Source organism: Gymnoscopelus braueri, assembly GCF_963280865.1.
Source record: "Gymnoscopelus braueri genome assembly, chromosome: 23".
NCBI classification, from domain to species: domain Eukaryota; kingdom Metazoa; phylum Chordata; class Actinopteri; order Myctophiformes; family Myctophidae; genus Gymnoscopelus; species Gymnoscopelus braueri.
In genome coordinates this window covers 19965066-19989674 of record NC_137625.1, presented here as the reverse complement: position 1 = coordinate 19989674, position 24609 = coordinate 19965066, and the positions used below count along the sequence as shown (strand labels likewise).

General features: G+C 40.6%; 2 protein-coding genes across 5 annotated transcripts in view; both read right to left on the bottom strand.

Moving 5' to 3' along the window:
* llph (LLP homolog, long-term synaptic facilitation factor) overlaps positions 1–24609 on the bottom strand; it is a 152723-nt gene that overhangs the window by 71166 nt on the left and 56948 nt on the right. The gene's annotated exons all lie outside the window — the stretch shown is intronic.
* LOC308079429 (protein PHTF2) overlaps positions 18705–24609 on the bottom strand; it is a 50622-nt gene continuing 44717 nt past the window's right edge. For all 4 annotated transcript variants that reach the window (XM_080420905.1, XM_080420906.1, XM_080420908.1 and 1 more), the window contains 4 exons: positions 24348–24503; positions 24092–24187; positions 23753–23878; positions 18705–22945 (listed from right to left, as the gene is read on the bottom strand). In XM_080420905.1, the coding sequence (XP_080277031.1) occupies positions 22925–22945; positions 23753–23878; positions 24092–24187; positions 24348–24503 (399 nt within the window). In that variant the 3' untranslated portion in view covers positions 18705–22924. The remainder of the gene's footprint in view (positions 22946–23752; positions 23879–24091; positions 24188–24347; positions 24504–24609) is intronic.

Sequence of the window (24609 nt, the reverse complement as noted above, 5' to 3'; positions counted from 1 at the left end):
AGTGGTTAAGATACAGGCCTTACATGCAGTAGTCTGGGAGGCATTGCGTCGGAGCTTGGACAGCAGGGGCGCGGCCACTGCGTTGTGATTCAAATCAACAGCTAATGAAGAAAAGGGGGCGGGATCCACATGCACTGGGTGTTGCATCTAAATTAACCTCACTCCGTCAAATGGAAGAAGCTTGCGACACACATTTTGTTTCACAGCGTACTTGCATCTGAGACTCCGGGCGCAGAATCGATGACAGACGGAGTTTAATTTTTTCAAGCTACTAGGCAGGTGATTGGATGATCCCGCCCCTAGCAGCCGCTGATTGGTTCGTATGCGCAGTGGTTCGGGCAGCTTTACTCTGTGAGCAATCCCAGACCCTCCTTCCTGAAACCAAATGCAAATGAGATTTCCGGAGGGAGGGGGGTTTACCAGGCTACATCTAAATAGGATCGACGGGAATCAATTTCCCCTTGAGAAATTGCGGCTGCCATTGTTGTGTACTGCTGTTTGCCTCTCGTCTGACTTTTTAGACGAGTTGCACAGCTCTCAGACCGGTAAGAGGCGTGTCCGCTCAGATTCTGAGCGTAAGTTACATCCCGCCCACAAATACCAGGGCTCTGGCCCAGAAGTTCCTCGCCGAGCTGGCGAAAACTTCTGGGAACTCAGATTATACATGCAGAAGGTCCTGAGTTCCAATTCCGCAGGGACATCTTTCCAACTTTTACCTGGAGCTTTTACCTTTATCTAATCTTTCACTGAACATCACGCAAGTGAAGAGCATAAGTATGAACCATTGTGGTGCAGTGGTTTATATACAGGGCTTGCAACCAGAAGGATCCCGGTTCAAATCCAGCCAGATATTTTTTCCAACTTTTACCTGGCGCTTTTACCTTTATCTAATCTTTCAGTGAATAGCACGCAAGTGAACATGATAAGTAAGAACCACTGTGTCAATCTCAAGCATACATGTCCACAGTAACCCTGGAACAGCGCCCTCTACTGGCCCTCTACTGGCAGTGACGTCAGACTTCGGTGCTCTATATCCATTGCCATTGACAATGCATTGGGCGTTTAAAGTTAAATATCTCAAAAACTACAAAACATTTCAAAGTAAAAAGTTCAAGCATTTGTGTCCACAGTAAGATGAATTATAAAAAGTGTGAATGGAGGTTCTAGGTGAAAGCGTTGTTTGAGGTGCCAAATATTTTAGAGGAGTACATTTCTAAACCTATGAAACATTTCAAAGATTTGTTTTCAGGCAAACATTGTTCACAGTAAGATGAACATTTTAAAGTTTGAATGGGGTTTCTAGGTGTAAGTATGTAGGACTAATAGCCTGCCAAAGTTTGTACTTTTCCCCCTAAAATCTATAAAAGCAGTGATGGTCAATGGCAAAATGGACAAGAGTTTCTAGGTGAAAGTGTTTTTTTTAGGTCCATTTTGCCATTGACAATCACTGCTTTTATAGATTTTAGGGGAAAAAGTACAAACTTTGGCAGGCTATTAGTCCTACATGCTTACACCTAGAAACCCCATTCAAACTTTAAAATGTTCATCTTACAGTGAACAATGTTTGGCTGAAAACAAATCTTTGAAATGTTTCATAGGTTTAGAAATGTACTCCTCTAAAAGTTTTGGCACCTCAAACAACGCTTTCACCTAGAACCTCCATTCACACTTTTTATAATTCATCTTACTGTGGACACAAATGCTTGAACATTTTACTTTGAAATGTTTTGTAGTTTTTGAGATATTTAACTTTAAACGCCCAATGCATTGTCAATGGCAATGGATATAGAGCACCGAAGTCTGACGTCACTGCCAGTAGAGGGCCAGTAGAGGGCGCTGTTCCAGGGTTCGTGGCTTAATTTTTTGTGTTGAAATCCCCATTTGGGAATGTTAGATCACGTCATATAAGAACTGTGTTCCAAACATAAACACACCACCCTGGCGTTTTTGTCAGGGGGGTGGCTCTGCATCGTTTATGATATTCATTCATATTTGATACAGCCTGTTTCTGGCGAAAATGGAATGAATTCTGCCTTAAAAGTCTTAAGAACTACTACTTCCGGGTCTGATATCACTGTCCCCACAGCAGCCGCGTTCATGGGAAAGGTAGTCTTTGGGTTGTTTGACTCGTTTCTAGTGTTTATATTGTGTTACTCTTTGGGTAAATGTGTACATTTATTTACACCTTCAGTCGATGCTTCATATCCATATGGATAAAACCGCCAGGGTGGTGTGTTTATTTTTGGAACACAGTTCTTATATGAAGCGATCTAAGATTCCCCAATGAGGATATCAATACAATAAGTAAAGCCATGAACCTGCGTAATGCGCCCTCTACTGGCAGTGATGTCAGGACTTCGGTGCTGTATTTAAAGGGAAAGAATTACAAATTTTGCCAGGCTAAGTTAACAGAACAAGTGAGAACCTCTGTGGTGCATTGGTTTAGATACAGCACTTGCAACCAGAAGGTTACCGGTTCAAATCCAACCAGGACAGTTTTCCAACTTTCACCTGACTCTTGCACCTTTATCTGATCTTTTACTCAAGAGCGTGCAAGAGACCAGAGAAAGTATGTACCATGGTGGAGCAGTGGTTAAGATTCAGGCCTTGCATACTGAAGGTCCTGAGTTCAAATCCCGCAATGACATCTTTCTGACTTTTACCTGGGGCTTTTACCTTTATCTAATCTTTGAGAAAACTGCACGCAAGTCAACAGAACAGGTAAGGACCTCTGTGGTGCAGTGGTTTAGATACAGCACTTGCAACCAGAAGGTTACCGGTTCAAATCCAACCAGGACAGTTTTCCAACTTTTACCTGACTCTTGCACCTTTATCTGATCTTTCACTCAAGAGCGCGCAAGAGACCAGAGAAAGCATGTACCATGGTGGAGCAGTGGTTAAGATTCAGGCCTTGCATACTGAAGGTCCTGAGTTCAAATCCCACAAGGACATCTTTCTAACTTTTACCTGGGGCTTTTACCTTTATCTAATCTTTCAGAAAAGTGCACGCAAGTCAATAGAACAGGTAAGGACCTCTGTGGTGCAGTGGTTTAGATACAGCACTTGCAACCAGAAGGTTACCGGTTCAAATCCATCCAGGACAGTTTTCCAACTTTTACCTGACTCTTGCACCTTTATCTGATCTTTCACTGAAGAGCGTGCAAGAGACCCGAGAAAGTATGAACCATGGTGGAGCAGTGGTTAAGATACAGGCCTTACATGCAGTAGTCTGGGAGGCATTGCGTCGGAGCTTGGACAGCAGGGGCGCGGCCACTGCGTTGTGATTCAAATCAACAGCTAATGAAGAAAAGGGGGCGGGATCCACATGCACTGGGTGTTGCATCTAAATTAACCTCACTCCGTCAAATGGAAGAAGCTTGCGACACACATTTTGTTTCACAGCGTACTTGCATCTGAGACTCCGGGCGCAGAATCGATGACAGACGGAGTTTCATTTTTTCAAGCTACTAGGCAGGTGATTGGATGATCCCGCCCCTAGCAGCCGCTGATTGGTTCGTATGCGCAGTGGTTCGGGCAGCTTTACTCTGTGAGCAATCCCAGACCCTCCTTCCTGAAACCAAATGCAAATGAGATTTCCGGAGGGAGGGGGGTTTACCAGGCTACATCTAAATAGGATCGACGGGAATCAATTTCCCCTTGAGAAATTGCGGCTGCCATTGTTGTGCACTGCTGTTTGCCTCTCGTCTGACTTTTTAGACGAGTTGCACAGCTCTCAGACCGGTAAGAGGCGTGTCCGCTCAGATTCTGAGCGTAAGTTACATCCCGCCCACAAATACCAGGGCTCTGGCCCAGAAGTTCCTCGCCGAGCTGGCGAAAACTTCTGGGAACTCAGATTATACATGCAGAAGGTCCTGAGTTCCAATTCCGCAGGGACATCTTTCCAACTTTTACCTGGAGCTTTTACCTTTATCTAATCTTTCACTGAACATCACGCAAGTGAAGAGCATAAGTATGAACCATTGTGGTGCAGTGGTTTATATACAGGGCTTGCAACCAGAAGGATCCCGGTTCAAATCCAGCCAGATATTTTTTCCAACTTTTACCTGGCGCTTTTACCTTTATCTAATCTTTCAGTGAATAGCACGCAAGTGAACATGATAAGTAAGAACCACTGTGTCAATCTCAAGCATACATGTCCACAGTAACCCTGGAACAGCGCCCTCTACTGGCCCTCTACTGGCAGTGACGTCAGACTTCGGTGCTCTATATCCATTGCCATTGACAATGCATTGGGCGTTTAAAGTTAAATATCTCAAAAACTACAAAACATTTCAAAGTAAAAAGTTCAAGCATTTGTGTCCACAGTAAGATGAATTATAAAAAGTGTGAATGGAGGTTCTAGGTGAAAGCGTTGTTTGAGGTGCCAAAAATTTTAGAGGAGTACATTTCTAAACCTATGAAACATTTCAAAGATTTGTTTTCAGGCAAACATTGTTCACAGTAAGATGAACATTTTAAAGTTTGAATGGGGTTTCTAGGTGTAAGTATGTAGGACTAATAGCCTGCCAAAGTTTGTACTTTTCCCCCTAAAATCTATAAAAGCAGTGATGGTCAATGGCAAAATGGACAAGAGTTTCTAGGTGAAAGTGTTTTTTTTAGGTCCATTTTGCCATTGACAATCACTGCTTTTATAGATTTTAGGGGAAAAAGTACAAACTTTGGCAGGCTATTAGTCCTACATGCTTACACCTAGAAACCCCATTCAAACTTTAAAATGTTCATCTTACAGTGAACAATGTTTGGCTGAAAACAAATCTTTGAAATGTTTCATAGGTTTAGAAATGTACTCCTCTAAAAGTTTTGGCACCTCAAACAACGCTTTCACCTAGAACCTCCATTCACACTTTTTATAATTCATCTTACTGTGGACACAAATGCTTGAACTTTTTACTTTGAAATGTTTTGTAGTTTTTGAGATATTTAACTTTAAACGCCCAATGCATTGTCAATGGCAATGGATATAGAGCACCGAAGTCTGACGTCACTGCCAGTAGAGGGCCAGTAGAGGGCGCTGTTCCAGGGTTCGTGGCTTAATTTTTTGTGTTGAAATCCCCATTTGGGAATGTTAGATCACGTCATATAAGAACTGTGTTCCAAACATAAACACACCACCCTGGCGTTTTTGTCAGGGGGGTGGCTCTGCATCGTTTATGATATTCATTCATATTTGATACAGCCTGTTTCTGGCGAAAATGGAATGAATTCTGCCTTAAAAGTCTTAAGAACTACTACTTCCGGGTCTGATATCACTGTCCCCACAGCAGCCGCGTTCATGGGAAAGGTAGTCTTTGGGTTGTTTGACTCGTTTCTAGTGTTTATATTGTGTTACTCTTTGGGTAAATGTGTACATTTATTTACACCTTCAGTCGATGCTTCATATCCATATGGATAAAACCGCCAGGGTGGTGTGTTTATTTTTGGAACACAGTTCTTATATGAAGCGATCTAAGATTCCCCAATGAAGATATCAATACAATAAGTAAAGCCATGAACCTGCGTAATGCGCCCTCTACTGGCAGTGATGTCAGGACTTCGGTGCTGTATTTAAAGGGAAAGAATTACAAATTTTGCCAGGCTAAGTTAACAGAACAAGTGAGAACCTCTGTGGTGCATTGGTTTAGATACAGCACTTGCAACCAGAAGGTTACCGGTTCAAATCCAACCAGGACAGTTTTCCAACTTTCACCTGACTCTTGCACCTTTATCTGATCTTTTACTCAAGAGCGTGCAAGAGACCAGAGAAAGTATGTACCATGGTGGAGCAGTGGTTAAGATTCAGGCCTTGCATACTGAAGGTCCTGAGTTCAAATCCCGCAATGACATCTTTCTGACTTTTACCTGGGGCTTTTACCTTTATCTAATCTTTGAGAAAACTGCACGCAAGTCAACAGAACAGGTAAGGACCTCTGTGGTGCAGTGGTTTAGATACAGCACTTGCAACCAGAAGGTTACCGGTTCAAATCCAACCAGGACAGTTTTCCAACTTTTACCTGACTCTTGCACCTTTATCTGATCTTTCACTCAAGAGCGCGCAAGAGACCAGAGAAAGCATGTACCATGGTGGAGCAGTGGTTAAGATTCAGGCCTTGCATACTGAAGGTCCTGAGTTCAAATCCCACAAGGACATCTTTCTAACTTTTACCTGGGGCTTTTACCTTTATCTAATCTTTCAGAAAAGTGCACGCAAGTCAATAGAACAGGTAAGGACCTCTGTGGTGCAGTGGTTTAGATACTGTTGTACTCTTTTAGTGTTATATATGAAGTTTACCACTTTTTGAATGTATTAGTAGAGAGCTGGGTAAGAGGCCTTGTCAGATACAGGGTGACAGAAGGACAGAGTCAGAGGCGGGAAAGTTTGCAGCCTGCTGCAAACTGACACTCTAAACTCTCACCCAGTCCGCTCAGTAACGTAATGTCATACCTGGAGTTGTGAAAGACTCATTGCAAAATACACGGACCACCACAGTAATAAGAACCTAGACACACGAGTTAAGATGCATGACTTGTGACACAGCACAACATAGATTCGGACATTAGGATATCCCATCCTAAAGTCAACAGGTTACTTATAGACAAGAACTGGCAAATGTAAGACAGGGGTTCCCGGTTTGACCAGTCAATGTGACATGGACTTGGAGAGGTCAAAGCTCTCAGATGGGTAAATTGTTTCACGAATAACATTAATGAATGTACTTGGATTACACTGTGACGACATTCAGCTCATGTATAAAGACACCCTGAATCCTGTGAAATCCTAGGCAGACCTGCAGCGGTCTGCTTCAGCTTGTGTTATTGGCTTATGTATGGCTGACTATTTGAATAAACTAATATGTGATTATATTCATCGTTGTCTGTCGTAACCTGTCTGCAATAATCTCACGTTTCTATAACCTCTTAAAGCAGTGTTGTTGGAAAGCCTTTTATGGATTCAATAGAAATGATCTACATTAATGGCGTCAATCGAACAGGATAAAGTACGAGACCACAGACTGGATGCAAAAAACGGAATCTCAGACGCACATTCCCTGAGAAAGAAGGCCTTCTGAACATATAAGCAGGTAGATTATCTTTTTTTGATAAAAATATGTATTTTTTATATATATAAATATATATACATAACAATATGAGAGTAGGAATGTATGAAATGTGAAGAAAAGATTCCGTAGGCTACCACGAAATGGTCTCAGTTTGCTTTAAACCAAACTTATTAAGGGAAACAGACGAGAGGCCCAACAGACTGCTGAAACTGGAGAGGTCACAGGAATGTATGGAATGTATGTGCATTGGCTCGGGTTTAACACACTGAGTCTATCCTTAGAAACAGCTGACTCCCTGACGGGATACGTACTCAAACAATGATGTAGTAGCTACGACGTTTTCACTCTTATCAAAGGGTGGTTTCATTGTTTCTGAGATTCATCACAATTATACCTGGTGAAGGTATTTACAGTTTCGTAATCAGAAGAAACAGTCCGGAATGTAGGTAATGGTAACCGTGGCATTATCAATTCTTCTGAAAGATGTTTGGATTTATTTTCGGAGCATGTTACGATTCGTGGACGTGATAATCATAGCTGGGTCTAAAAACTTGAGACTTGTTTTATTTGAAAAAAAGTAAATCCTCTCAACTACTTGTGGATATATTTTTTATAAGGACCTTTGTGTTAAGCCTTTTGCCTACATTCCATTTGAGAAAAATATGTGCATAAATGTCAATTGCTAATTGCTATTCAAAGTGCTATAAATGTGACGTCACAGCTTTACCTTACTAACAGCATAAAAAACAATGTCAGCACAAGTATGATGATTGTGTGAAAAACATGGTTGTGACCTGATCAATCAAAAACATGTTTTTCTTCAAACACTTAAGATAAAGCATATTCGGCTATTTACATATGGCCACAAACATGGGTGATAATGTGTGTGTAAAAGATGTGAGAATGTGTGTTGAAATGTTAAGAGCAGAAAATAACTGTATGATGCTCTACAGTCCTGGATATAGACAATAAGTTTAATTTAGAATTAAAGTGGAGAAATCCAGTTAATTAAAACATAATTAATATGTTTTAAAGGAGGGAATAAGGTCTGATTAACAGCTTGTGCAAATAGATTGTGCAAATACTGAAAACAATCAATCTATGGATTTCATGGTCACACTACATTGGCTGGGGCTACAAAGGGGAGTGTAACTTTATACGCTCATCTCAAACCCAGATTTAAGCGGCCATAGGAATGTGGTGCAAGACAATGAAATTCGCAGATACAAAATAAATGAATAAGGATTTGCACTAAGGAAAACATATGATGTTGTCGGCAACCGACTTAAAACTTATAATTAACCTAGGTAATGTCTGTAAGAACTCAAAATAGTTGAGGTATTTCCGGGAACTTTGCCACATAACAATTTGATCAGGCCCAGGCATTTCCGGGAGAAAAGCCAAAAGAAATTAAGACACTTGAGGAGTTATATATATAGATACATATTAATAGATGGAAGAGAGACTCCTGCAGGTTTTGTATGCATTGATATATTTGACTGAAAACTGTTAATATTAACTAAACATGTTATAAAATAATGCTAGTAATTCTCTCTCTCTGTTCTCTAGAATCTGGGTCAGAGGGATGGAGTAAAAGACTAAGTTGAAATAATTGATGTCCAATAAAACATTTTTAGACATATTTGAAAGAAGCTAAAGAGTAACTGTCTGATGTTTGTTTTTGGTTTGTTTAGAAAGCCACCAACCAACGAAGAAAGAAGTTTAAGACTCCCAGACAAATTTAAGTATATATCCAAGTAGACAAAATTATGATACATATGAGGTGTATTGGGGACATAGACGTTTTCTCTGTTTCTCTCTCTCCTAGAATGCATCCCAATAGAACAAAGGTGCCAAGAGTCTTCAAACAGCCCTCAGATGTAAAGGATGCTGTCAGAGTAGGTCAATTTTAAAATAAAATATTTACATCCAATGTGAGATCGTGAGTACACAGTGTGCACCAGATATTGTAATACCAAAAGTATTAGGATATGAAATGATAAAATAAACATAATTGGAATAATGATAACATCAAAACTAAGTAATTTAGATATGTTAAAAGTCAAAAGCCGGTTTTTCCCAAACTGCCTGTGGTTCAAACTATGAAACCGGACAGCCTGAAAGCAGTGAATTTGTGTCCACCAGAAAGTGCAAGGCCATGTCTCAATAACATTAAGCAGCCAATAAAATGCTGTTACGTCCATCAGACGGGATAGGTTCGTCTTTAGCCAAGGATCCGTCTGAGGGGTGTGGCTGTAACGTATCAAGCCGTCACTCACAGAGTGACTGACAACATGGGTGGGAAGAAAAAACGGCCAAATGATAAGGGGGGGGCTGGGGAAAGAGGAGGGTGGGGAACGACTGCACACAGAATGCAGGTTTCCCTGTAACGTGAGAACTATGTTTGTCTCATGTGATCGTGCTCCTAGAGATTTTCCCGCCTCTACTGGCCAGATAACCAACCACACACAGCCACAAGGGATTCCCCCAGCTGATTGAAGCAGGCTTGCAAGCAAAAACAGGACAGGCATAGATTGGATTTACAGGCAGCATACAGCCCATAGTCAATAAATGGGTGACAGGAAACTGGCATTTGAAACTACATATGTGATAGGAAATAGCATTAAATTGTGGGTTTTTCCACTCAAAACAATATAGGTGTAATGTGCATGACATGCACCAGGAGGGTACCAATACTGGTAAAGTGTCATGAAATATTAATTTCACTGATGAAAGTTATGTAAAGATTATTATTGTTATTACAATATCATGTGTAACATTGGAGACATGGAGTACCACATTATTTTTTTATTTTTTATAAAGTATGAACTATACTGAAAAAATTATAAATAAGGTAAATATCTGTGGTACGGTGCACGATCTGATTAAAACATTGGTTTATGCTAAAAGAATAATAAGAAAGAGAGACAGGGAAAAAGGAGGGCCTTATTTAAATTAAAATATATACAGGACATCAGATTGTAACGTAAATAATGTTTTTTTTTTGTTTTTCTTTTGTTTTCAGTCAAATACACGATGCGGTAGCATAAGAAAACTTGGATAAAGTAAGACAAGGTCTAAGTAAAATGCTAAATAAGATCAGAATCTAGAGAAATAATTAGGCTATGAGGAATAAAATATGTTTGTAGCACATATGTTAACAGTTCTTTAGGAACCCGAAGACAACACCTGAGCAAAAGAAAGCCAAGAAGGTGGGGTGAACCCATCCGACTTAAAGTTTGATGACACCCCAGACGAATGACTACAAAGAGGAGTTCGGCCTGTTGGCGACAGCAAGATGGCCAGATCACAGAGTGGACAGAAATTCTGTCACGCACACAGGCTCCTCACCCGAGAGTGGAGACTAGGATAAAGACAATAGGACCCCCATCTGACAACATACTGTCTCCTCAGAGGCTGAGTGGAATGACAAAGAAAGAAATGAAACAACAGTCGGGATGACCGTAGTCAACAGGACTATGGCACTTCAATCACAGGAGCACCAAAGCGGGAACAACGAAGGAAGAGAGTCGTAAGAGTCTCAACCATCGACTTCCGGGATGTTCGAATGCGGGAATAACGAGGGGAGGAAATACGCAAGTAATCAGTAATTTCAGACCATCGACTCCAAAGAATGTGATTAAAGCTGTCAGATAATGAGAGATTAGTTTCTCATTATCAACAGTCATTGTTGACAAATGTGGCGGGAAAAATGTAGCCAAGGAGGGAAGACACACGTCCCAACATTGGGGGTCACAGTAAAAAAGGCCCAAACAAGTTAAAGTTAAAGTTTGCATTGATGTACATTAATTACCCAAAGAGTGTAAAGAGCTAAGATATATTAATAAAAAGATATTAATGTGTAAGCCTCACACAAATGTAATGTAACTAAGCAAGGGAAAAAACATGTGAATGTACTGTATATGTATTGAAAAATATGTAAACCAACTTTGTAAAACACAGCACTGTTTAAAATTATTGTAAAAAGGATTTTTTTTTCATCTGCAAGGAGTCCAAAGTAAGAACAGCAGTTATTAAAAAACATGGAAACATGGTGCAAACGTGCCAATAAGAAATATTGATCTCATATCGGTTTAAAGCACATATATAACTATAGATCCAACGGTTTTAACCGTTGGAAGGAGGGAATGTTGTACTCTTTTAGTGTTATATATGAAGTTTACCACTTTTTGAATGTATTAGTAGAGAGCTGGGTAAGAGGCCTTGTCAGATACAGGGTGACAGAAGGACAGAGTCAGAGGCGGGAAAGTTTGCAGCCTGCTGCAAACTGACACTCTAAACTCTCACCCAGTCCGCTCAGTAACGTAATGTCATACCTGGAGTTGTGAAAGACTCATTGCAAAATACACGGACCACCACAGTAATAAGAACCTAGACACACGAGTTAAGATGCATGACTTGTGACACAGCACAACATAGATTCGGACATTAGGATATCCCATCCTAAAGTCAACAGGTTACTTATAGACAAGAAATGGCAAATGTAAGACAGGGGTTCCCGGTTTGACCAGTCAATGTGACATGGACTTGGAGAGGTCAAAGCTCTCAGATGGGTAAATTGTTTCACAAATAACATTAATGAATGTACTTGGATTACACTGTGACGACATTCAGCTCATGTATAAAGACACCCTGAATCCTGTGAAATCCTAGGCAGACCTGCAGCGGTCTGCTTCAGCTTGTGTTATTGGCTTATGTATGGCTGACTATTTGAATAAACTAATATGTGATTATATTCATCGTTGTCTGTCGTAACCTGTCTGCAATAATCTCACGTTTCTATAACCTCTTAAAGCAGTGTTGTTGGAAAGCCTTTTATGGATTCAATAGAAATGATCTACAATACAGCACTTGCAACCAGAAGGTTACCGGTTCAAATCCATCCAGGACAGTTTTCCAACTTTTACCTGACTCTTGCACCTTTATCTGATCTTTCACTGAAGAGCGTGCAAGAGACCCGAGAAAGTATGAACCATGGTGGAGCAGTGGTTAAGATACAGGCCTTACATGCAGTAGTCTGGGAGGCATTGCGTCGGAGCTTGGACAGCAGGGGCGCGGCCACTGCGTTGTGATTCAAATCAACAGCTAATGAAGAAAAGGGGGCGGGATCCACATGCACTGGGTGTTGCATCTAAATTAACCTCACTCCGTCAAATGGAAGAAGCTTGCGACACACATTTTGTTTCACAGCGTACTTGCATCTGAGACTCCGGGCGCAGAATCGATGACAGATGGAGTTTCATTTTTTCAAGCTACTAGGCAGGTGATTGGATGATCCCGCCCCTAGCAGCCGCTGATTGGTTCGTATGCGCAGTGGTTCGGGCAGCTTTACTCTGTGAGCAATCCCAGACCCTCCTTCCTGAAACCAAATGCAAATGAGATTTCCGGAGGGAGGGGGGTTTACCAGGCTACATCTAAATAGGATCGACGGGAATCAATTTCCCCTTGAGAAATTGCGGCTGCCATTGTTGTGTACTGCTGTTTGCCTCTCGTCTGACTTTTTAGACGAGTTGCACAGCTCTCAGACCGGTAAGAGGCGTGTCCGCTCAGATTCTGAGCGTAAGTTACATCCCGCCCACAAATACCAGGGCTCTGGCCCAGAAGTTCCTCGCCGAGCTGGCGAAAACTTCTGGGAACTCAGATTATACATGCAGAAGGTCCTGAGTTCCAATTCCGCAGGGACATCTTTCCAACTTTTACCTGGAGCTTTTACCTTTATCTAATCTTTCACTGAACATCACGCAAGTGAAGAGCATAAGTATGAACCATTGTGGTGCAGTGGTTTATATACAGGGCTTGCAACCAGAAGGATCCCGGTTCAAATCCAGCCAGATATTTTTTCCAACTTTTACCTGGCGCTTTTACCTTTATCTAATCTTTCAGTGAATAGCACGCAAGTGAACATGATAAGTAAGAACCACTGTGTCAATCTCAAGCATACATGTCCACAGTAACCCTGGAACAGCGCCCTCTACTGGCCCTCTACTGGCAGTGACGTCAGACTTCGGTGCTCTATATCCATTGCCATTGACAATGCATTGGGCGTTTAAAGTTAAATATCTCAAAAACTACAAAACATTTCAAAGTAAAAAGTTCAAGCATTTGTGTCCACAGTAAGATGAATTATAAAAAGTGTGAATGGAGGTTCTAGGTGAAAGCGTTGTTTGAGGTGCCAAAAATTTTAGAGGAGTACATTTCTAAACCTATGAAACATTTCAAAGATTTGTTTTCAGGCAAACATTGTTCACAGTAAGATGAACATTTTAAAGTTTGAATGGGGTTTCTAGGTGTAAGTATGTAGGACTAATAGCCTGCCAAAGTTTGTACTTTTCCCCCTAAAATCTATAAAAGCAGTGATGGTCAATGGCAAAATGGACAAGAGTTTCTAGGTGAAAGTGTTTTTTTTAGGTACTCCTCTAAAAGTTTTGGCACCTCAAACAACGCTTTCACCTAGAACCTCCATTCACACTTTTTATAATTCATCTTACTGTGGACACAAATGCTTGAACTTTTTACTTTGAAATGTTTTGTAGTTTTTGAGATATTTAACTTTAAACGCCCAATGCATTGTCAATGGCAATGGATATAGAGCACCGAAGTCTGACGTCACTGCCAGTAGAGGGCCAGTAGAGGGCACTGTTCCAGGGTTCGTGGCTTAATTTTTTGTGTTGAAATCCCCATTTGGGAATGTTAGATCACGTCATATAAGAACTGTGTTCCAAACATAAACACACCACCCTGGCGTTTTTGTCAGGGGGGTGGCTCTGCATCGTTTATGATATTCATTCATATTTGATACAGCCTGTTTCTGGCGAAAATGGAATGAATTCTGCCTTAAAAGTCTTAAGAACTACTACTTCCGGGTCTGATATCACTGTCCCCACAGCAGCCGCGTTCATGGGAAAGGTAGTCTTTGGGTTGTTTGACTCGTTTCTAGTGTTTATATTGTGTTACTCTTTGGGTAAATGTGTACATTTACACCTTCAGTCGATGCTTCATATCCATATGGATAAAAACTCCAGGGTGGTGTGTTTATTTTTGGAACACAGTTCTTATATGAAGCGATCTAAGATTCCCCAATGAGGATATCAATACAATAAGTAAAGCCATGAACCTGCGTAATGCGCCCTCTACTGGCAGTGATGTCAGGACTTCGGTGCTGTATTTAAAGGGAAAAAAGTACAAATTTTGGCAGGTTAAGTTAACAGAACAAGTGAGAACCTCTGTGGTGCATTGGTTTAGATACAGCACTTGCAACCAGAAGGTTACCGGTTCAAATCCAACCAGGACAGTTTTCCAACTTTTTCCTGACTCTTGCACCTTTATCTGATCTTTCACTCAACAGCGTGCAAGAGACTAGAGAAAGTATTTACCATGGTGGAGCAGTGGTTAAGATACAGTCCTTGCACACTGAAGGTCCTGAGTTCAAATCCCGCAAGGACATCTTTCTACCTTTTACCTGGGGCTTTTACCTTTATCTAACCTTTGAGGAAATTGCACGCAAGTCAACAGAACAGGTAAGGACCTCTGTGGTGCAGTGGTTTAGATACAGCACTTGCAACCAGAAGGTTACTGGTTCAAATCTAATCAGGACAGTTTTCCAACTTTTACCTGACTCTTGCACCTTTATCTGATCTTTCACTCAAGAGCGTGCAAGAGACCAGAGAAAGTATGAACCATGGTGGAGCATCATCATGCGTGAGGGGGCGTGTTTTTTCAATTACTTTTTTCATTTATTTTTAATATATTTTTTTGAAAATGAAAAAAACAAAATACAATAAAAAACTTAAATAAAATAAATGAAAAAAGTAATCGGAAAAACACGGCCCCCTCACGCATTAGGAGGGCAGGGTGAGTCAGCAGAACCAAGGACGGGTGTTTTTGATGAATCCAACATGGTTAAAATGGAGTTTGAAGTTACAATGGGTTTGTATAGGAAGGGGGCGTGTCTGATAAAATGAATATCAAATATCTAAATAATTAATCAAGCAACTTAAAAACTGTCTGGGGGGTTCACAAAGGCCTGAGTAGATGATAAAATTACCAAAAGTTTTTTTGAAAGTGAAATAAACCTTTAAAGGGAAAAAAGCACAAACTTCGGCAGGCTACTACTACTACTTTTGATGCCAATTTTTTTTTGTATTATTTTGAATTCCGGACTTTTACTTAACAGAGTATTTCTACATTGTGGTATTGATACTTTTACTTAAGTAAAAAATTTGAGTACTTTTTCCACCATAATATACAGTATGCTGGCTAAAGTTGCCTACAGAAGGAACTATTAGGCCTACTGTACATTATACATTCTGCACGCAGCAGTGATGCATCGCGACGCATATTGTCTCAATTAAACTGTCTGCCGTCAGAAATGTAGTTGTCTTGTTGCACAAATGTAACATGGTCTACTCAGCACTGAAATGTTTGCAAATGTAGGCTGTATATGACAAAAGGAAGGCAGTCATAGCCACTTTGAATGGGATTTGAACAATCTAAATATACATCTTCACATGACCCCAGAGGTTAAGTGGTAAGATACATGACTTGAAGGACTGAGACTGTGAGTTCAAAACTTTGACTGAGAAGACTCTTCGTTCCAAAAAAGGCGAGTTCTTTCTACATTTGTGCCTGGCTGTAATCTTTCATCTTTTTTTTAATATAAATTAAGCTCCTCCCTCTCCTACCTGAGGGAGGTGGGCTAAATACAGCCTTCTCGCCTTACAAAACCCCAGAGTAAAAGCTTCTCTGGGACCAAGATTCAAACCACCAACCTTCTATTTGAAAGGCCTGAGCTTTACCTTGTGCCACCCTGGTCTTTCACACTGCTAAAATGTTTTAGGTCATATTTGAGGATGAAGGGGTCATAACTTACTATAGGAAGCAAATTCATACATGTAATTCACACTTAATTAATGATTAACTCTTATTAATTCACCATTCATTTCATCATTAATTCCTGTTCATTAATGATTCACTATAAATAAATGAAACATCACGTGGATGCACCTGGGACGTATCATCAGTGTTGTAGCCTGGGGTCTCGCAACATCACCTCGCCCAGGTGACCCAGCCGGGGTTGATCAAGTCCTCTTAGGGAAAGACAGGGCCACTAAGTCCACTTCTCGGGAACTACTCTGCCGGGAGCAGGGGAGGCTCTGGCACGTGGAGGGACTAGGCTCTGTGGATGGCCTCCTGTCCGGGCCCCTCCTTCGTCTCACCAGGTCCAGGACCTGTGCGTTGTACCAGACTCCCCCGCTCCAAACATTTCACTCCGGCGTGATAGTGTCATGGGCCGTGGTGGTACTGCAGGCTCAACTTGCGGCTTGCCTGAAAGGCTCTCCTTAAAGGCCTCTCCGTGGGTTTTTGGGCTCCTTCCTCACGGAAGACACAGGCTGGGGCGCCAACCCATACTGCTCCCTGGTGCTGTCTACATTCCGGCGGTCAACCGACTCTCTGGTGGACCAGATTGTTCCTGGTTGTCACGTAGTCTATTCCTATGAGCTACTATTACTTAATCAAAGTTAATATATCATTAGTTATGGGCCATACGTGATGGGTTTGTAGATCTGCTTTTTTCGGTGGCCTCTATGCCCAGGATGAATGTGCTCATATGTGGGAAAGAGTATCGAGTGGGTCTCTGGTGACGTTGGTTCCAAAGCTTCCATGTAGTGCACGGAACGGTGGGTTAGGCTGACCGGGGTCTCCGAAGTTGGACTGGCTCACTGGATAGGCCTGGTGGTTCCAGGGGGACCCCCAGGCGGGTCATGGTTTTCATCATGAGTTAATCATTACTTAAGCCTCAATATAGATATCATAATAAGTTACTTAGTTTTTGCCAGACCCAGGGGGTCGGCCTACAGGAGGCTTTGTCGGTCGGTCTGTCCCTCTTTTCCTACCTGTCCCTCTTTTTGATTGGCCAAGCTTCGCGTGACGTAGTGCTCTGATCTTCAGATTTCAACCACTAGGGGTCTGGCAGTGCTCCGAGGAGCACTTTTTCTAGTTGCATGACTAAGTAAAGTCACATCAATGTGTGTGTGTGTGTGTGTGTGTGTGTGTGTGTGTGTGTGTGTGTGTGTGTGTGTGTGTGTGTGTGTGTGTGTGTGTGTGTGTGTGTGTATATGCCATACACACACACAAACACACACACACACACACACACACACACACACACACACACACACACACACACACACACACACACACACACATCTCTGCTGTCGGGCAGAAACCAGCTTACTCCAAAATGTTCATCATTGATAAGAACAGCTGAATGGACCTCCAAGCTCACAATGAGATTGGAGGTCAAAAGGGGGTGGAGCCTGGAGTCACTTAAACCAGCTAACTCCACCCCCCTTTGATGGACTTAGCTGGTTTAGCAGAAAGTTTGAGGATCCAATGGAGTTAGCTGGTTTTGTCAGAAGCGCTTTTTAATACTTTATTGGTTCAATATTTTTCTAATCAACACGCAGACGAAAGGCTGTTCAATAGCACTGATTTATGCAAAAGCAGAAAAATGGAGTTGGCTGGTTTCTTCCCGACAGCAACAATACACACACACACTACTATAAAATGAAGAAACCGCCACAACTGCATTGTTAACATGGCACGTTCTCTCTCTATAGCTACTGTATAGAAGTGTTTTAAGTGAAATGAAGCATAGCGTTAGTTCATGCAGGACACGGAAGTCTTGCACGCCTCAGTTGTAATCGCCTGTCAGTCAGCTGATGTAAACATCAGCCTAGCCTCCTATTCCCCATTCACAGGCTCTGCTGGTCACACATTCATATACTCCAATCAGAGCTCACGCTTTAACAGAGCATTCACTAAATCTCTGCTGTCTTGTTGCCTGCTTTGCATTCGCTGCTGCTTAGCTGCCTCCTCCACCCCAGCCTCCACCTTTCTATCAGAGTCTGGCATAGGCTCAAATACTTGTGATAATATTTATGTCTGCTGATTCAAGCTAATATGTCATTGATAATATTGTATTGCTATTGTATACCTTTATACAATGGTTTTTGCTTAACATTCCCTGATTTTGCTCAGCATGCTGCTTGGACAAAATTCAGGGAACATCTCCAAGAGCAGAGCCTTTAACGCCAAGCTGGACTGTATTCCATTTGTTGCAATAAATGGTTAAATCTACTTTGAAGTGTTCCTGACTGAAATACCTGTTATAAAGAGATCCCTGGGTAATAAGCCAAATATGCCTTAATACATTATAATTGCCCTCTGTATAAACTAACATTTTATATTTAAACCACCTTAAATATTTTATTTTTATTTATTTTACTGAAGCGGGACAACACCCGTCGCAGATTGTCGTGTGGTCCAGCCCTATGGAATGTATGGAATGCAAATGCAAATGCTAAAACATTTGAAATATAGTTTTGATGGTCAAATTAGGAGAGTATTAAATAGTGTTTTATTGGGACATGGTAATAACATTCCATAGGGCTGGACCACCCATGGACAAATGACATGTGACGGGCATTGTGCCCCTTAAGTGAAAGATGAAGTATTTCAAAAATATTTAAGATGTTTTTAATTTACATTTTAGTTATATTTGTCTTATCTTTTTAAGTAAACTCAGTGAATGAATTTGATGAGGTTTAACGACATGAGTCAGTACAAGTCAACATCCATTTATTTTTCTTTCTTATATAAAAAAAATGTAATCTTGTGGACAGACCAGCTCACAACAAAAAAGAACAGCCTCCTAAATATTGTTGAAAACAGAATCACAACACAACCTTTTATGTAAATTGGTTTCTCTCTCGTCTCAACTGAGCTTGAGGAATCACCTTCACAAATGAATGAACAAAAGCACAATGCCAAAAAGCGAAAATAAACATACGTATGTGTGTGTATACATATACACATGTATATACAGTATATATATATACATATATATACATACATATATATAGCAACAACATGAACACAAATTTAAAGCATTTCCGAAGAGCAAAAAACAACTTTTAAAGCACTTGCTGTAATACATTTCCAGCAGGGACAAAAAACAAAAGAAAGAAAAGAAAGCACTTTGGTCTTCTTCACAAACTGAAAAACATTTCAATGTTTGCAACTCAGCATGTAACAAAATGCTAAACTCAACAATTGAAGCAACCATTTACGTCAGCATTGAAATCATACAAATATCACATTTGTATGAAAGTAAAATAATTTTGTTTAATATGATCATTACAGTATAATATGCTGGATTTATGAGTTTGTTTTTGTGTTTTCTGTTTGCAGCTAGAGTGACTTTCAACAGATTACACAGACCACGTTGAGCGAATCAAGTAGATAAACAGAAAGAAATCTGTCATCTGCCAACAGCAAAAATGACATTTAAAAATTTAAACGCAACGTAACAGTTTTTTGTCCTCTGTTTTTAAAGTGCATATCTTTATTATACATGTTCAGACGTGTTCAAACTTAACAGCTCAGAGCTGGGGTCAACTCACTTTTCTGTTAGCTTACCAATCAAAAATAAAACAGCGACTTACTCTGTACTGAAGCATTCTATGTTGTATGTGTATGACTGTTCAAGACATTTTCTCAAATTAATTGATATTGCCTGCCACAGTGAACAATAAGATTGTATGAAATGTGCAAACCCTTTTCAGTTCACTTTTCAGACACTGGGTCTGGTCTACATTGAAGTCTACAGAGTACTGTTGAGGTCAACTCAATTCCAGTCCTGGGGACCCAAATTACTGCTGGTTTTCGGAGACAAATCTAGACCCAGGTGAATCTAGTTGGTAGAACAGAAAACTAGCAGCAGTCGGTGGCCCCGGGACCAGACATCTAGAGTAAGTAGAAATGTCATATGAACATACTTTGTATTCCAGTTCAGATACTTGACCGACTTGGTGAAACTGGTCTGTGTTGAGACAATCTCATCAATCTATGTCTATAATCAATCTATATACAATCCCATAATTTTCTCCCATAATTATCTCCCAGAAGGCGGATATTACATTTGTCTGACCGTGTGTCTCTCTGCACAGCTAATCTTGGATACCGCTGGAACGATCATCATCAAACATTTCATGCACACCGCCAGTAGGCCAAGGAAGACATTACACCTACGTTTATTTTTATTTTTATAATCAGCCTCATGGTGGGCCGCTTCACGTTTTGGCCAGTAAATTTGTTTTATTACTCGATTACTTGGATCATGACAAAACTCCCCATATCCTCTTGAGAAGCAAGCACAATTTTTATAATCCAATTTAGGGTTTCTTGCAAGTAAGCAACTAGCCTCGGGAAGCAACTGTTCCTGAGCCAAGTGGCCCATACAGTAAGCCAGGAGCCCATCTCCTGTTTCCTCAGCGTGAGGCAGTTTGATGTACAAGTACACCCCCTGGAAATGATGCTAACATGTCGTATTGCAGGGTGAATTTTGACAGCAAATTTGGAATTAGTTTTAGTCATACAAATAAATTATTCTTAAATGTACATTCATCTTTTTAGTACATATTTGTTTCACTGATATTTGGACACTGAAACATTACATTCATACAGCATGTCAATCAACCTTTTAATTTAACAAACTAAGATAAGCAACTCTGGGTCATTCACTTCTCTAATTAGTACAGGTTCAGTGGTGGTTTCTTCAGCTTGTGTTGTATTTCAAGTTAAGCATAAACACACCAGCGTTACCTGATAAAATAATTTTAGCTTGTGTGCATGAATGCAATTTGGAATGACTTGTCTGCAGATGTCACTTAAAAAGTTTTCCCTGAGATTTTCGCTTGATTTACAAAGGGTATTGTCCTTCACATCATATGAGAGATTTGACTGTCTGTCTTTTCTTCATTGTCATTGAGCTAATCATTGATTATGTTATTGTTGTTGTGCTGCATGTGCCTGCTAGTTTTCTTCCGGGTAGTTCAACCTAAATGCTGTAGTTCTACTGGATCTCTTCGCCACTAGTCCCTCCCAACATTTTAGTCTATTCTTTGACAAAATTGTCAGTATATTTTGCCATAGTTTTTGTCATCATAGCTTAGTTAGTGTGGTTGCACCAAGGAGCAACGCAGTACAGTACTTGGGCAAATGTATTTCTTTATGATAAAGAAATAAACTAAAGTTTGCCGCGCTTCTCCTCCGACAGTTTTGGTGGAACACACAAGTCATACGTCAAATCGACCGGCTTCATGAGGAATCGTTTGCAAAGCAATATGTTATATAGTTTAATTTATATTAATGTATTAGTGAATACAATTTTCCCATTGACAAGAATGGGAATAGGGGACAGCTCCAATTCAAGTATCTTTCTCTCTGAAGCTGTAAGGGTTACAGTTACCACAGTAGGTAAAGAGGTTTATAGTCCAGTGGCCTATGCGGGAAACGAAAATTAGATCAGTTGGCCTCATGGTGGCACTATAACAGCCCACTTTATGCTTTGGCCTACAACTCTTGAACTGTAGGTCATAAAATCCAAATATTCCTTGGATCATGATGTAACTCCCCATTATAGACTAGATAGATATAGATAGATATAGATATAGATATAGATGATATTCTACCATTTAGAATTTTCTTCAAAACACACTTTTTGCAAAAAGTGGTACACATGATCTCTCCACTCATGTGATAAAAACTCATCATACAGTATTTTGATAATCCATACCGTTCGTCCGTAATTGGCTTCCAAAGTCAGTGGGAGCCTATTTTGCAAAAAAAATCCAAATGTTCAATCAACCCCAAATTTTAATCACATGTCGAGTGTTGTGTGATCAATCCCCTCAAAATTAAATACACATGATCTCAATAGTGATGTGACAATGTAATTGGCTTGCAAATTTAGTAGGAGGGGTCTATTTCTTAAAAACAGAACGCCATATATCACGAACGCAGGATCCGATCAGCACCAATTTTGAATCGCATGTTGCATGGCCTCTAACGCTATTCCTCCGGTCCCAGCGGCCACAACCCATGACTCGCGTCGGGTCAACCACAATTCTAGTTTTTATTTCGTTTTTGTCAGTCAAAAAGGTAGTTGACGAACATTTTTCATCCTAGTTTTTGTTGACGAAATGAGCTCTACTGAGTGCCCCTTGCGCGTTATCTTTATAATTAAAACGATTGATATTGTATGTTTAGCTAGAAACACCCTTAAAATAAAACTGTGTGATTAAATAAAACGCAAAGCAACGTGAGTAAAAATATGTTTGGGAGTGGACACACACAATTCCCATTTCCAGCATGCTGGCTGCACTGATGCTCCACCCTGACGTGGAAGTGTTTTCAAAAAGGTCTGTCAGAATACTGACGACATTCACAGACATACTGGGCACAAGTGAGTGTGTGTTGCACTGTAAATACGGCTCTCAGTATTTGTATGTGGGCTAAAATTGTGATATCACATGATTTCAAGATAAAAACTGAATTGACCCCAACGTGCCTGATCGCTTACAATTATCATAATAATAATAATAATAATAATAATAACAATAATAACAACAACAACAACAACGATAACACTTAAACAGTTAACAGATAGTAGGCTTTTGTCTCCTACATTAAAATATGAAACAAACTAGAATGAAATAAAACCTAGTTTAGAACACTGAGTGGGTAATAAATAAGTTGTGAATTGCACAAAGTGAGAACATTGAAAGTCAAAACACTCTGATACGTCAAGACTAACTTATGAGTCAGTTAGTCAGTCAGTCAGTCAGTCAGTCAGTCAGCCATCTAACTACTCAGTTTGTCAGTCAGATAACCAAATAGCCACCCTGTTAACCTGAATTCGCATCAGCTTGTTGAGAAACCAGGCAGTTAATCAGTCAGTGTTCTCCATGTTGAGAGAAGGCAGGTCAGTCTTCAGTTCATTGTCATGATTTGATCTTCCACAGCTGTTGAAAGACAAAGAACAAACACATTTCAATAAATAAATACAACATATATTTCCTTAAAATAAAAAACGTACATAAATCAGCAAGCAGGAAAACTTGTTTGATTGTGTGAGGGGTGGGACCAGAGAGACAGCGAGAGAGACAGACATGGAGAGACACAGAGACAGATAGAGAAAGAGGGAGGGAGGGAGAGGAAAAAGAGACAAAGAAAAGAAATAGAGGGAGAGAGAGAAAAACAGACAGAGAAAGAGAATGAGAGGGAGAGAGCGGTGGCAGCCAAGACATTTAACCCAAATGGACTAACACGTTTAGCAAATTCAAAATGTGCTAGTTAGGGTGTAATAACCTTTACACACACATGATATGACGAAACTGTGAAATTATATGCTAAAAATACAAACAATATACTTTATCACTCTTTTTCTCTGACAAACACATACAGCGCCACAGGGGTGCCTGAGGGGGCCTGGCCCCTCAGTTTCAAATTGTGCCCCCTCAGTTTATTTTGAAAAAGAAATGAAAAAAAAAATCTAAATTTTATTATAATGAATTTTTTAATAAAAAAAAAAAATCGGTAAAATCAGGCAAAAATAAGAATTAAATAACTTAAGCCTAACCTAACCCTAAAACCGAAATAAAGTAGCAAAAAACGCCCAAAATCCGCAAATTTCATCCTGACGCCGGGCCCCACACACACACACACACACCACACACACCACACACACCACACACACCACACACACCACACACACACACACACACACACACACACACACACACACACACACACACACGTTTCTCTCTGACCTTGAGGTTGAAGCCCAGCAGGTCTGATATGACTCCAGACACAGCAGACAGAATGACCACCTGGGTGATGTTGTATAGCAGAGGGTTCATAGTCAGACCGTACAGTCTGAACGGAAGATCCAACTCCTACGGAGAGATGGAGAGAGTCAAGAGAGACTAGCTCAATGGCACTTACAGGATCGAGGGCAGTCTGATACGTCATCATATGGCAGTGCTGCTTGCCGAAAACAACTGATTTTCAAGGGAAAAACATGCCATGTTTTCTAGCTATTCTGTGAAAATTAGGCTTACGTCTAAATATTATCATAAAGACAGACAGACCGATAGACAGACATGTACCTTCAGTAGTTTAGTAGCCAGTTTTAAGACGTTGTTCACCAGATTCAACTCCTCTTTCTTGTTTGGTTTCTTCTCCATCTTTAGATACAAGTTAATCTGAGACACACAAAATATACAATTGTCATAGATGGAAATGTATTCCAAATTATATTTTATCTGAAAAACACGTTACTGATCAAAACTGATGTTGAACTGAGTGTGTGTGTGTGTGTGTGTGTGTGTGTGTGTGTGTGTGTGTGTGTGTGTGTGTGCGCACCTGTTCTGTCAACAGAATAGATGTGTTGCTGTATTTCTTGCTGGTCTCAGATCCCAGCGTGACAAATCGCAGCAGGAACAGAGACAGACTGGTACACCAGATCAACAACTCCCAGTTATAGTGACTGGAAAGGAACGTCTCATGACCCTGAAGCAACTACAGAGAGAGAGAGAGAGAGAGAGAGGAGGGGGGGGGCATGAGGGAGATAAGAGAGAGCAAGAGAGGAGAGAGGTGGAAGGGATGAGTAGAGATATTTTGAAAG